General features: G+C 48.7%; 1 protein-coding gene across 1 annotated transcript in view; it reads left to right on the top strand.

The window, feature by feature from the left end:
- The window catches only part of LOC144609461 (leucine-rich repeat-containing protein 55-like), a 17,136-nt gene extending 2,991 nt beyond the window's left edge, over nucleotides 1-14,145 (top strand). The window contains 1 exon segment of the mRNA XM_078427941.1: nucleotides 10,861-14,145. Within this exon segment, the coding sequence (XP_078284067.1) occupies nucleotides 10,861-11,096 (236 nt within the window). The 3' untranslated portion in view covers nucleotides 11,097-14,145.
- The last annotated feature ends 1,054 nt before the right edge of the window (nucleotides 14,146-15,199 follow it).

The raw sequence follows: 15,199 nt of genomic DNA, 5'->3' as shown, positions 1-15,199 counted from the left end.
GGAGGAATTTCTTCAGTCAGAGGGCAGTGAATCTGTGGGATTCTTTGCCACAGACGGTTGTGGAGGCCACAAGTCAGTGGATATTTTTTAAGCAGAGATAGATAGATTGTTGATCAGTGCGGGTGTCAGGGGTGATGGGGAGAAGGCAGGAGAATGGGGTTGGGAGGGAGAGATAGATCGGCCGTGATTGAATGGTGGAGTAGACTTGATGGGCCGAATGGCCTAATTCTGCTCCTATGAACTTATGAATTGGAAACACACTAACCTGTTTACAAAGTGCCTCCTCTTATTCATTCCTGGACCTCTGTAAAATAATATTTACTACCCATTCCTTAGTTCTCCCTGAACTTAGGTGGCAGCTTAGTTAAGTTTAGTTTAGTGTATGGGTTGCCAACTTCCTCACTCCCAAATACGGGACAAGGTGACGTCACTGCTCCGCGCCCCACGTGACCTCACCCAGCCAGCGGCCACGTGCTCCCGCTCCACCAATGGTGGCCACCCAGGCTGGGAGGCGGGTTGCAGTGTCCGGCCTACAGTGTCCGGGCCCACAGTGTCCGGACCCACAGTATCGGTGCCCACAGCTTCCGGGCCTACAGCGTCCGGGCCTACAGCGTCCGGGCCTACAGCGTCCAGGCCTACAGCGTCCGGGCCTACAGCGTCCGGGCCTACAGCGTCCGGGCCTACAGCGTCCAGGCCTACAGCATCCAGGCCTACAGCGTCCGGGCCTACAGCGTCCGGGCCTACAGTGTCCAGGCCTAATACGGGACAAGGGCGGTCCCATACGGGACAAACTAATTTAACCCAAAATACGGGATGTCCCGGCTAATACGGGACAGTTGGCAACCCTAGTTTTTGTGATACAGTGAAGAAACAGGCCCTCAGGCCTATCGAGTCCGTGCCCACCGGCACATCCTTCCTCAGATATGGGGCCCAAAACTGCTCACAATACTCCAAATGTGGCCTGACCAGTCCCTTTAAAAAAAAAGCCCAGCATTACATCCTTGCTTTTAATTGTAGTCCTCTTGAAATGAGGGCAAGGTTTAGTTTAGTTTAGAGAAACAGCGCGGAATCTAGGGGCTAGCGGAATCAATAGACAATAGGTGCAGGAGGAGGCCATTCAGCCCTTCAATCCAGCACCGCTATTCAATGTGATCATGGCTGATCATTCTCAATCAGTACCCCGTTCCTGCCTTCTCCCCATACCCCCTGACTCCGCTATCCTTAAGAGCTCTATCCAGCTCTCTCTTGAATGCATTCAGAGAATTGGCCTCCACTGCCTTCTGAGGCAGAGAATTCCACAGATTCACAACTCTCTGACTGAAAAAGTTTTTCCTCATTTCAGTTCTAAATGGCCGACCCCTTATTCTTAAACTGTGTGTGGCCCCTGGTTCTGGACTCCCCCCAACATTGGGAACATGTTCCCTGCCTCTAACGTGTCCAACCCCTTAATAATCTTATACGTTTCGATAAGACCCGAAACGTCACCCATTCCTTCTCTCCAGAGATGCTGCCTGCTGGCTTGTCCCGCTGAGTTACTCCTGCTTTATGTGTCTGTCCTCGCTTGTCTCACCCTCTTTCTCACCTGCTCTAAACATAGTCCTCTCTTTCACTTTCTCTCTCACTCCGTCCTTCCCGCCTTCTTGCTCTCCATCCATCTGTCCCTCTCTCGGTCTCTCTGACAAAACCGTGCGGCCCAAAGAGCCACAGAGGGAGTACAGAGAAGGTTCACCAGATTGATCCCTGGGATGGCAGGACTTTCACATGAAGAAAGACTGGATAGACTCGGCTTGTACTCGCTGGAATTTAGAAGACTGAGGGGGGATCTTATAGAAACGTACAAAATTCTTAAGGGGTTGGAGAGGCTAGATGCGGGAAGATTGTTCCCGATGTTGGGGAAGTCCAGAACAAGGGGTCACAGTTTAAGGATAAGGTGGAAGTCTTTTAGGAACGAGATGAGAACGTTTTTTTTCACACAGAGAGTGGTGAGTCTGTGGAATTCTCTGCCACAGAAGGTAGTTGAGGCCAGTTCATTGGCTATATTTGAGAGGGAGTTAGATGTGGCCCTTGTGGCTAAAGGGATCAGGGGGTATGGAGAGAAGGCAGGTACGGGATACTGAGTTGGATGATCAGCCATGATCATATTGAATGGCGGTGCGTACAGGCTCGAAGGGCCGAATGGCCTACTCCTGCACCTATTTTCTATTTTTCTATGTTTCTAATTCAAGAGAGAGCTGGATAGAGCTCTTAAGGATAGCTGAGTCAGGGGGTATGGGGAGAAGGCAGGAACGGAGTGCTGATTGAGAATGATCAGCCATGATCACATTGAATGGCGGTGCGTACAGGCTCGAAGGGCCGAATGGCCTCCTCCTGCACCTATTGTCTATTGTCTATAATGAGACGTGTTATGAAAGCGTTTGACCTAGATAACTGAGATGCACGATCATACTGTCCTTGTCTTTGGCCAACTAATCCTCAGGTGTGTTGTATCGAAGGCCGCACCTGCGAGTTTCGCGGAACGTAGAACAGTAGTACAGCAAAAGGCCCTTCGGCCCACAATGTCCTTGCCGTTAAATGATGTGACGTTAAATGGGCGGTCACGGTGGCGCAGCGGTAGAGTTGCCGCCCTACAGCGAATGTAGCGCCGGAGACCCGGGTTCGATCCCGACCACGGGCGCTGTCATGGAAACATAGAAAACAGGTGCAGGAGGAGGCCATTTTGTCCCTTCGAGCCTGTACGCACCGCCATTCATTGTGATCATGGCTGATCGTCCACAATCAGTAACCCGTGCCTGCCTTCTCCCCATACCCCCTGATTCCACTAGCCCCTAGAGCTCTATCTAACTCTCTCTTAAATCCATCCAGTGAATCGGCCTCCACTGCCCTCTATGGCAGAGAATTCCACAAATTCACAACTCTCTGGGTGAAAAAGATTCTTCACACCTCAGTTTCAAATGGCCTCCCCTTTATTCTTAGACTGTGTGTGTGTGTGTGTGGCCCCTGGTTCTGGACTCCCCCAACATTGGGAACATTTTTCCTGCATCCAGCTTGTCCAGTCCTTTTATAATTTTATACGTCTCTATAAGATCCCCCTCTCATCCTTCTAAACTCCAGTGAATACAAGCCCAGTCTTTCCAATCTTTCCTCATTTGTCAGTCCCGCCATCCCGGGGATCAACCTGGTGAACCTACGCTGCACTGCCTCAATAGCAAGGACGTCCTTCCTCAAATTAGGAGACCAAAACTGCGCACAGTGCTCCAGGTGCGGTCTCACCAGGGCCCTGCACAACTGCAGAAGGACCTCTTTACTCCGGCTCTGTACGGAGTTTGTACGTTCTCCCCGTGACCTGCGTGGGTTTTCTCCGGGCGCTCCGGTTCCCTCCCACACTCCAAAGACGTGCGGGTTTGTAGGTTAATTGGCTTCGGTAAAGATTGTAAATTGTCCCTAGTGTGTGTGTGTGTGTAGGATAGTGCGGGGATCGCTGGTCGGCGCGGACCCGGTGGGCCGAAGGGCCTGTTTCCGCGCTGTATCCCCAAACTAAATTTAAAAACTGTTGCCAAGATGGCCGCAAAAAGCTGGAGTTACCCAGCGGGACAGGGCAGCGTCTCTGGAGAGAAGGAATGGGTGACGTTTCGGGCCGAGACCCTTCTTCAGACTGAGAGTCAGGGGAGAGGGAAACGAGAGATATAGACGGTGATGTAGAGAGATAAAGAACAATGAATGAAAGACGTGTCAAAAAGTAACGACGTTACAGGAAACAGTCCATTGTTCGCCAGTCGCTGGGTGAGAACGAGACGCTGGTGCAGTTATAAATTAGACAATAGGTGCAGAAGTAGGCCATTCAGCCCTTCGAGCCAGCACCGCCATTCAATGTGATCATGGCTGATCATTCTCAATCACTACCCCGTTCCTGCCTTCTCCCCATACCCCCTGACTCCGCTATACTTAAGAGCTCTATCCAGCTCTCTCTTGAATGCATTCAGAGAATTGGCCTCCACTGCCTTCTGAGGCAGAGAATTCCACAGATTCACAACTCTCCGACTGAAAAGGTTTTTCCTCATCTCCGTTCTAAATGGCCTACCCCTTATTCTTAAACTGTGGCCCCTGGTTCTGGACTCCCCCAACATCCGGAACATGTTTCCTGCCTCTAACGTGTCCAACCCCTTAATAATCTTATACGTTTCGATAAGATCTCCTCTCATCCTTCTAAATTCCAGTGTATACAAGCCTAGTCGCTCCAGTCTTTCAACATACGACAGTCCCGCCATTCCGGGAATTAACCTGGTGAACCTACGCTGCACGCCCTCAATAGCAAGAATGGCCGGACTGTCATATGTTGAAAGACTGGAGCGACTAGGCTTGTAAACACTGGAATTTAGAAGGATGAGAGGGGATCTTAACGAAACGAATAAGATTATTAAGGGATTGGACACGTTAGAGGCAGGAAACATGTTCTCAATGGTCTGAAGAAGGGTCTCGACCCGAAACGTCACCCATTCCTTCTCTCCCGAGATGCTGCCTGACCTGCTGAGTTACTCCAGCATTTTGTGAATAAATCAACATGTTCTCAATGTTGGGGGAGTCCAGAACAAGGGGCCACAGTTTACGAATGAATGAATGAATGAATGAATGAATGAGTGAGTGAAGGAATGAGTGAATGAGTGAATGAAGGAATGAGTGAATGAAGGAATGTGTGAATGAATGAATGAGAGAATGAATGAATGAGAGAATGAATGAGAGAATGCGTGAATGAGAGAATGAATGAGTGAATGAGTGAATGAGAGAATGAGTGAAGGAATGAGTGAATGAGTGAACGAGTGAATGAATGAGTGAGTGAATGAGTGAACGAGTAAATGAATGAGAGAATGAGAGAATGAATGAATGAACGAGTGAATGAGTGAATGAATGAATGAAGGAATGAACGAATGAACGAATGAAGGAATTAATGAGTGAGTGAATGAGTGAATGAACGAGTGAACGAATGAATGAATGAATGAAGGAATGAGTGAGTGAATGAATGAGTGAACGAGTGAATGAATGAGTGAACGAATGAATGAACGAATGAATGAATGAATGAATGAATGAATGAATGAATGAATGAATGAATGAATGAATGAATGAATGAATGAATGAGTGAGTGAATGAATGAGTGAATGAATGAATGAGTGAATGAATGAGTGAATGAATGAATGAATGAATGAATGAATGAATGAGTGAATGAATGAATGAGTGAGTGAGTGAATGAATGAATGAGTGAGTGAGTGAATGAATGAATGAGTGAGAGTGAATGAATGAGAGAATGAACGAGTGAATGAATGAGTGAGTGAATGAATGAGTGAGTGAATGAATGAATGAATGAATGAATGAATGAATGAATGAATGAATGAATGAATGAGTGAGTGAATGAATGAATGAATGAAGGAATGAATGAAGGAATGAGTGAGTGAATGAGTGAGTGAATGAGTGAATGAATGACTGAGTGAATGAATGAATGAATGAATGAATGAATGAATGAATGAATGAATGAATGAATGAAGGAGTGAATGAATGAGTGAATGAATGAATGGATGAATGAATGAATGAATGAAGGAGTGAATGAATGAGTGAGTGAATGAATGAGTGAATGAATGAATGAATGAATGAATGAATGAATGAATGAATGAATGAATGAATGAATGAAGGAATGAATGAAAGAATAAATGAATGAGTGAATGAATGAAGAAATGAATGAATGAAAGAATGAATGAAGGAATGAGTGAGTGAATGAGTGAATGAGTGAATGAATGAATGAATGAGCGAGTAGAAATATAGAAACATAGAAAATAGGTGCAGGAGGAGGCCATTCGGCCCTTCGAGCCAGCACCGCCATTCAATGTGATCATGGCTGATCATCCAAAATCTGAAGAAGGGTCTCGACCCGAGACGTCACCCATTCCTTCTCCCCCGAGATGCTGCCTGACCCGCTGAGTTACTCCAGCATTTTGCGTCTATGCAGATGTGAACCAGCATCTGCAGTTATTTCCTGCCTCTAATGTGTCCAATCCCCTAATTATTTTATATGTTTCAATAAGATCCCCCCTCATCCTTCTAAATTCCAGTGTATACAAGCCTAATTGCTCCAACCTTTCAACATACGACAGTCCCGCCATTCCGGGAATTAACATAGTGAACCTACGCTGCACGCCCTCCATAGCAAGAATATCCTTCCTCAAATTTGGAGACCAAAACTGCACACAGTCCTCCAGGTGCGGTCTCACCAGGGCCCTGTACAACTGCAGAAGGACCTCTTTGCTCCTATACTCAACTCCTCTTGTTATGAAGGCCAACATTCCATTGGCTTTCTTCACTGCCTGCTGTACCTGCATGCTTCCTTTCAGTGACTGATGCACTAGGACACCCAGATCTCGTTGAACATCCCCTCTTCCTAACTTGACACCATTCAGATAATAATCTGCCTTTCTATTCTTACTTCCAAAGTGAATAACCTCACACTTATCTACATTAAACTGCATCTGCCATGTATCCGCCCACTCACACAACCTGTCCAAGTCACCCTGCAGCCTTATTGCATCTTCCTCACAAGATCTCGGAGAAAGCCCACGTAGGTCACGGGGAGAACATACAAACTCCGTACAGACGGCGCCCGTAGTCAGGATCGAACCCGGGTCTCCGGCGCTGCATTCGCTGTAAGGCGGCAACTCTACCGCTGCGCCACCGTGCCGCAGAAATATACTTGAATATATTTCTATAAGATCCCCTCTCATCCTTCTAAATTCCAGTGAATACAAAGCCCAGTCGCTCCAGTCTTTCATCGTACGTCAGTTCCGCCATCCCGGGTAATTAACCTGGTGAACCTTCGCTGCACGCCCTCAATAGCAAGAACGTCCTTCCTCAAACTAGGAGACCAAAACTGCACACAGTACTCCAGGTGCGGTCTCACCAGGGCCAACTTCGAACCATAGCTAAAATCAAACCTTTCCTCCAATTCAACGACACAGAAAAAATCATTCACGCTTTCATTTCCTCCCGCCTAGACTACTGCAACTCCCTATACACTGGGATCAGCCAATCTTCCCTGTCCCGCCTGCAACTGGTCCAAAACGCCGCAGCGAGACTCCTGACGGGTACCCGTAAAAGGGACCACATCACCCCGATTCTGGCCTCTCTCCACTGGCTCCCTGTACGGTACAGAATCAACTTCAAGCTCCTCCGATTCACGTATAAAGCCCTAAATGGACATTCCCCCCCCCTACATCAAAAATCTTCTAACCCCCCTCTCTAACTCCAGGTCCCTCAGGTCGGCCGACTTGGGGCTACTCACTATCCCGCGGTCTAGGCTTAAGCTCAGGGGTGACCGCGCTTTTGCGGTTGCAGCTCCTAGACTGTGGAACAGCATCCCTCTCCCCATCAGAACTGCCCCCTCCATCGACTCCTTTAAGTCCAGGCTCAAAACCTATTTCTACTCCCTAGCGTTTGAGGCTCATTGAGGAGGCGCTGTGAACTGTTTGCATGCTACTGTATGTTTCATTTTTTCCTTAGTACCTAATCAGATGTACAGCACTTTGGTCAACGTGGGTTGTTTTTAAATGTGTTATACAAATAAAATTGACTTGACTGTACAACTGCAGTAGGACCTCCTTGCTCCTAAATAACAAAACTAAATTGAGTTCAGATCTGCCAATTCCATTTTATTTGAGTCTGTAATGCAGCTGTAAAGCAGGTGTGCGCATTTTTAATTAGCACGTCAACATCTGCACTGAAGGATGAACAGTCCCTGCAGATGTTCCCAGATGTAACTGAAGGCAATAGCAAGAAACTCTAATTATTATAGAAACATAGAAACATAGAAAATAGGTGCAGGAGTAGGCCATTCAGCCCTTCGAGCCTGTACGCACCGCCATTCAATATGATCATGGCTGATCATCCAGCTCAGTAGCCTGTACCTGCCTTCTCTCCATACCCCCTGATCCCTTTAGCAAAAAGGGCCACATCTAACTCCCTCTTAAATATAGCCAATGAACTGGCCTCAACTACCTTCTGTGGCAGAGAATTCCACAGACTCGCCACTCTGTGTGAAGAAATGTTTTCTCATCTCGGTCCTAAAAGACTTCCCCCTTATCCTTAAGCTGTGAACCCCTGGTTCTGGACTCCCCCAACTTCGGGAACAATCTTCCCGCATCTAGCCTCTCCAACCCCTTAAGAATTTTATATGTTTCTATAAGATCCCCCCTCAGTCTTCTAACTTCCAGCGAGTACAAGCCCAGTCTATCTAGTCTTTCCTCATATGCAAGTCCCGCCATCCCAGGGATCAATCTGGTGAACCTTCTCTGTACTCCCTCTAAGGCAAGAACGTCTTTCCTCAGGTTAGGAGACCAAAACTACACACAATACTCCAGGTGCGGTCTCACCAAGGCCCTGTACAACTGCAGCAGAACCTCCCTGCTCCTAAACTCAAATCCTCTTGCTATGAATGCCAACATACCATTCGCTTTCTTCACTGCCTGCTTATAACAAGCTTATAAATATTTTTTTAGTGATGCAGCGTGGGTAACGAGCCCTTCGGCCCACCGAGTCCGTGCCGACCAGCGATCACCCTGTACACCAACACTATCCCACACACACCAGGGACATTTTACAATCTACAATCTACAGCAGGGTGACTTGGACAGGTTGTGTGAGTGGGCGGATGCATGGCGGATGCAGTTTAATGTGGATAAGTGTGAAGTTGTCCACTTTGGTGGCAAGAACAGGAAGGCAGAGTATTATCTGAATGGCGTCAAGTTAGGAAAAAGGGGACGTACAACGAGATCTGGGTGTCCTAGTGCATCAGTCACTGAAAGGAAGCATGCAGGTACAGCAGGCAGTGAAGAAAGCCAATGGGATGTTGGCCTTCATTAACAAGAGGAGTTGAGTATAGGAGCAAAGAGGTCCTTCTGCAGTTGTACAGGGCCCTAGTGAGACCGCACCTGGAGTACTGTGTGCAGTTTTGGTCTCCAAATTTGAGGAAGGATATTCTTGAGGAAGGAGGTCTGAATGGCCTCCTCCTGCACCTATTTTCTATGTTTCTACGTCTCGCCAATAGACAATGGACAATGGACAATAGGTGTAGGAGTAATCCCCCTGACTCCGCTATCCTTAAGAGCTCTATCCAGCTCTCTCTTGAATACATTCAGAGAATTGGCCTCCACTGCCTTCATCGTACGACAGTCCGGCCATTCTTGCTATTGAGGGCGTGCAGCGTAGGTTTACCAGGTTAATTCCCGGAATGGCGGGACTGTCGTACGTTGAAAGACTGGAGCGACTGGGCTTGTATACACTGGAATTTAGAAGGATGAGAGGGGATCTTATCGAAACGTATAAGATTATTAAGGGATTGGACACGTTAGAGGCAGGAAACATGTTCCCGATGTTGTGGGAGTCCAGAACAAGGGGCCACACGCAGTTTAAGAATAAGGGGTCGGCCATTTAGATGAGGAAAAACTTTTTCAGTCAGAGAGTTGTGAATCTGTGGAATTCTCTGCCACAGAGGGCAGTGGAGGCCAATTCACTGGAAGTCTTCAAGAGAGTTAGATTTAGCTCTTAGGGCTAACGGAATCAAGGGATATGGGGGGAAAAAGCCGGAACGGGGTGCTGATTTTGGATAGGAAAATAACTGCAGATGCTGGTTCAAATCGAAGGTAGACATAAAATGCTGGAGTAACTCAGCGGGTCAGGCAGCATCTCTGGAGAGAAGGAATGGGTGACGTCTCGGGTCGAGACCCTTCTTCAGATTTTGGATGATCAGCCGTGATTATATTGAATGGCGGTGCTGGCTCGAAGGGCCGAATGGCCTCCTCCTGCACCTGTTTTCTATGTTTCTATATTTCTACTCACTCATCCATCCATCCATCCAGCGTATACAAGCCTAGTCGCTCCAGTCTTTCAACATATGATAGTCCCGCCATTCTTGCTATTGAGGGACTATTTACTAGGTTAATTCCCAAAAGGGCCTGTTTTCGCACTGTATCTCTAAACTAAACTAAACTATTAAGGGGTTGGACACGCTAGATGCAGGAAACATGTTCCTAATGTTGGGGGAGTCCAGAACCAGGGGCCACAGTTTAAAAATAAGGGGTCGGCCATTTAGAACTGAGATGAGGAAAAACGTTTTCAGTCAGAGAGTTGTGAATCTGTGGAATTCTCTGCCTCAGAAGGCAGTGGAGGCCAATTCTCTGAATGCATTCAAGAGAGAGCTGGATAGAGCTCTTAAGGATAGCGGAGTCAGGGGGTATGGGGAGAGGGCAGGAACGGGGTACTGATTGAGAATGATCAGCCATGATCACATTGAATGGCGGTGCTGGCTCGAAGGGCCGAATGGCCTCCTCCTGCACCTATTGTCTGTTGCCTATTGACTCATTCATTCATTCACTCACTCACTCACTCGTTCATTCATTCATTCACTCATTCACTCATTCATTCATTCGTTCATTCATTCATTCACTCACTCGTTCATTCACTCATTCATTCATTCACTCGTTAATTCATTCATTCACTCACTCGTTCATTCACTCATTCATTCATTCACTCATCAATTCATTCATTCATTCATTCACTCATTCTTTCATTCATTCATTCATTCATTTACTCACTCGTTCATTCACTCATTCATTCATTCATTCACTCGTTAATTCATTCATTCACTCACTCATTCATTCTTTCATTCATTCATTCATTCATTCATTCACTGATTCATTTATTCATTCATTCACTCACTCATTCTTTCTTTCTTTCTTTCATTCGTTCGTTCGTTCATTCATTCACTCATCCATCCATCCATCCATCCCTCCACCCAGCGTGTTAACCAGGCCTTGTGTGTTGTGCTAGGTTCCAGGGAGGTGGTGTGCTCTGGGCCACCGCAGGTCAAGGATGTCCCCCTCTTCACCCTGCCAGAGGAGAGCTTCAAGGTGTGCCGCTTCTCCCTGAGCCTGGACGACTACCTCTTCATCGCCTTCGTTGGCTTCGCGGTGTCCATCGCCTCGGTGGCCATGAACTTCGTGCTGGGCATCATGGCCAACTGCTGCCACCGGTGGAGCAAGGCCAGCGGAGAGGACGAGATGTGACCGCCCGGAGGCCAGGGAAGCCTTCTCCGCACCGCCGGACGCCATTTTGACTCCTCCTCGACGGCCCCCCTTCTTCCCTCGACCACCTCCCCACCAACCTCCCACCCCCCCCCCCCCTTGCCTGCGAACGTGGAACGATCGCACAGAGGAGAGAAACAGGGGCCGACCATCCGGACCATCCGGAAGCGTGGGCAGGACTTGGCGAGGTTCTTGATTCGGGAGAGAGAGAGAAAGAGAAAGAGAGAGAGAGAGAGAGCGAGAGAGAGAGAGAGAGAGAGACCGAGAGAGAGACCGTCCCGAAGAGGATCGGTGGACAGATATGTGGGAAGGAAACGTTTTGAGAGAGGGCCAAAAGCAGGCACACATGGGCCTGATTGGCCCACGAGGCCAACTGGGTCGGTAATGGACAAGTCGGGCCGAAGGGCCTGCTTCCAAGCTGAACGGCTCCACTCTTTACCAGAGGCTTTCGAAGAAGAATTTATTCCAATGGAGTTCAGGGAATGAACTCGTTGTGTGTAAAAAAAACATTGGACTCAGAGGAACCAAGTGTAAAAAGAAATTGGACTCGGAGGAAGTAAGTGTGTAAAACCTCTTGACAATATTACCTTCGGACGTTGAGACCAACTCACACTCACGGCGAATCCAGACTGGATTTATCCTTTTGGCACAATCGCGCCTGCCAGCGAGGAGCGGCGGGATTCGTAGAGGAGAACAACTTTCGCCCAACGCTGTTGGAAATTTGGGGGAAAACGATGGGATGTTGGATGTTCAGAATCAGGGGCCAAGAGGCGAAAGGGATTGGGTATGTTGCCATCGCCGGTTCCTGACGTTAGAAACCTAGCAACGTAGGTGCAGGAGGAGGCCATTCGGCCCTTCGAGCCGGCGGCGTTAGAAGGGGGCTCCTTCGACGAGCGTTTCACCGGAAGATCGCCTCGTGTTCGAGCCCAACGTCGGAGGTTGAACTGGACAGGAAAGTCCCAGGAGCGATTTGATTCATTCGAGCACGCGGGATTTCTGAGGACGAATGAATGGACGATACTTTTATTGTCACGTGTGATGAGTCACGGTGATATTAATGTGTTTTTTTGCATGCCCGAGGTATGCCAAGAGTGGGCACCTAAAGGGCGCCGACTGACTTACAAAGTATTCCGTTTTAACACCAACCATTTTTAACACGTTCCATTTGTAGTCCGTCTTAGTTCTCGGTGCCCCCCCCCCCCCAACTCCCCAAGCCGGGTCCTCCTTTAGGTCACAGGACCAGACTCGGTGGGCCGAAGGGCCTGTTTCCGCGCTGTATCTCTAAACCAAAGATACAAGAGGAGCCAGATGGACCACTCGTCATTGCACGATGACATCGTGGTCCATAGCATGATGACATCATAGCTCCCAGCACGATTACATCATAGCCCCCCCCCCCCAATGAATGCCCATGACATCATTGCACGATGACATCATGGGAGCATGGTGACATCATAGCTCCCAGCACGATTACATCACAGCCCCGCCCCCCTCAACGAATGACCATGACATCATTGCACGATGACATCATAGCCCCCCCCCCCCCGCACGATTACATCCAAAGATACTAGAGGAGCAAGATGAACCACTCCATCGAAATCGCCAATACTGAAGTGTAGTACGCAAAGGAGCGTAACGTCCGCCATTTTAGTAAGCAAAACCCGCCTCTCTCAGTGTAATCTGTGTTGTGGGGGAACAGTATGTGTGATGATACCATTAAAATGCAGAATATATCTCATCTATCAACTCACAGATTTATGTTATTTTTCTTTTTAAATGTTTCTGCAAGTTTCTGCCTACTAAAATGGCCGCCGTGACGCACTACTGTTTTTAGAGTCGAGTGGTCTATCTTGCTCCTCTAGTATCTTTGCTCTTAACTAAACTAAACTAAATCTGTCAATCCCTGCCTTCTACTTCCCCTTAAGGTCATAAGGTGATAGTAGCAGAATTAGGCCATTCGGCCCATCAAGTCTACTCCACCATTCAATCATGGCCGATCCATCTCTCCCTCCCAACCCCACTCTCCTGCCTTCTCCCCTGACACCCGCACTAATCAAGAATCTATCTATCTCTGCCTTAAAAAATATCCACTGACTTGTGGCCTCCACAGCCGTCTGTGGCAAAGAATCCCACAGATTCACCGCCTTCTGACTAAATAAATTCCTCCTCATCTCCTTCCTAAAGGAACGTCCTTTAATTCTGAGGCTGTGCCCTCTGGTCCTAGACTCTCCCACTAGTGGAAACATCCTCTCCACATCCACTCTATCCAGGCCGCTCACTATTCTGTACGTTTCAATGAGATCCCACCTCATTCTTCTAAACTCCAGCGAGTACAGGCCCAGTGGCGTCAAACGCTCATGATGTGTTGACCCATATGTTCTCCCTCATGGCAGTCCCCCCCTAGCGAGTCCTCCTACGTTCTCGGCGACCTCCAGCGCCCACCGCCATCCCGTCCTTCGAAGGCTGGTGCCTCTACCCCAAGTTTATTTGTACGCATAGGGTTGCCAACTATCTCACTCCCAAATACGGGACAAGGTGACGTCACCGCCCCGCGCCCCACGTGACCTCACCCAGCCAGCGGCCACGTGCTCCCGCTCCACTGATGGCGGCCGCCCGGGCCGGGACAAAAAACTGCAGATGCTGGTTTAAATCGAAGGTAGACACAAAAAGCTGGAGTAACTGAGTTTTTCCTCATCTCCGTTCTAAATGGCCTACCCCTTATTCTTAAACTGTGGCCCCTTTTTCTGGACTCCCCCAACATTGGGAACATGTTTCCTGCCTCTAACGTGTCCAACCCCTTAATAATCTTATATGTTTCAATAAGATCTCCTCTCATCCTTCTAAATTCCAGTGTATACAAGCCTAGTCGCTCCAGTCTTTCAACATATGACAGTCCCGCCATCCCGGGAATTAACCTAGTAAACCTACGCTGCACGCCCTCAATAGCAAGAATATCCTTCCTCAAATTTGGAGACCAAAACTGCACACAGTACTCCAGGTGCGGTCTCACTAGGGCCCTGTACAACTGCAGAAGGACCTCTTTGCTCCTATACTCAACTCCTCTTGTTATGAAGGCCAACATTCCATTGGCTTTCTTCACTGCCTGCTGTACCTGCATGCTTCCTTTCAGTGACTGATGCACTAGGACACCCAGATCTCGTACTGTTACTAACTTGACACCATTCAGACAATACTCTGCCTTCCTATTCTTACCACCAAAGTGGATAACCTCACACTTATCCACAACTGCATCTGCCATGCATCCGCCCACTCACACAACCTGTCCAAGTCACCCTGCAACCTCATAGCATCTTCCTCACAGTTCACACTACCACCCAGCTTTGTATCATCTGCAAATTTGCTAATGGTACTTTTAATCCCTTCATCCAAGTCATTAATGTCGGGGTCGAGACCTGACCCGCTGAGTTACTCCAGCCTCTTGTGTCTACCCGGGAGGCGGGTTGCCAAGCAACCTCCATTAGGTGGCACCGGGGCCTCCGGGCCTACACTGTCCACACCGCACCTACACTGTCCGGAAGGCAGGCACAGATTTTAACCAGCATCTGCAGTTTTTTTCCTACCACACTGTCCGGGCCTGCAGTTTCTGGGCCTACAGTGTCTAGGTCCACAGTGTCCGGGCCTAAGGTGTCCGGGCCTAAGGTGTCCGGGACTACAATGTCTGGGCCTACAATATCTGGGTCTTCAGTGTCCGGGCCTACAATGTCTGGGCCTACAGTGTCCGGGCCTACAGTGTCCAGGCCTACAGTGTCCAGGCTCACAGTGTCCGGGCCTAAGGTGTCCGGGCCTAAGGTATCCGGGCCTACAGCGTCCGGGCCTACAATATCTGGGTCTTCAGTGTCCGGGCCTACAATGTCTGAGCCTACAGTGTCCGGGCCTACAACGTCCGGGCCTCCAGTGTCCGGGCCTACAATGTCTGGGTCTACAGTGTCCGGGCCTACAGTGTCCGGGCCTACAATGTCTGGGTCTACAGTGTCCGGGCCTACAGCGCCCCCCGGGGCCTAATACGGGACAAGGGCGGTCCCGCACGGGTCAAACCAATTTAGCCCAAAATACGGGATGTCCCA

The sequence above is a fragment of the Rhinoraja longicauda genome, chromosome 34 (assembly GCF_053455715.1).
Source record: "Rhinoraja longicauda isolate Sanriku21f chromosome 34, sRhiLon1.1, whole genome shotgun sequence".
NCBI lineage: Eukaryota > Metazoa > Chordata > Chondrichthyes > Rajiformes > Arhynchobatidae > Rhinoraja > Rhinoraja longicauda.
The sequence above is the reverse complement of the archived record's forward strand: the minus strand, read 5'-3'. Positions and strand labels throughout refer to the sequence as shown.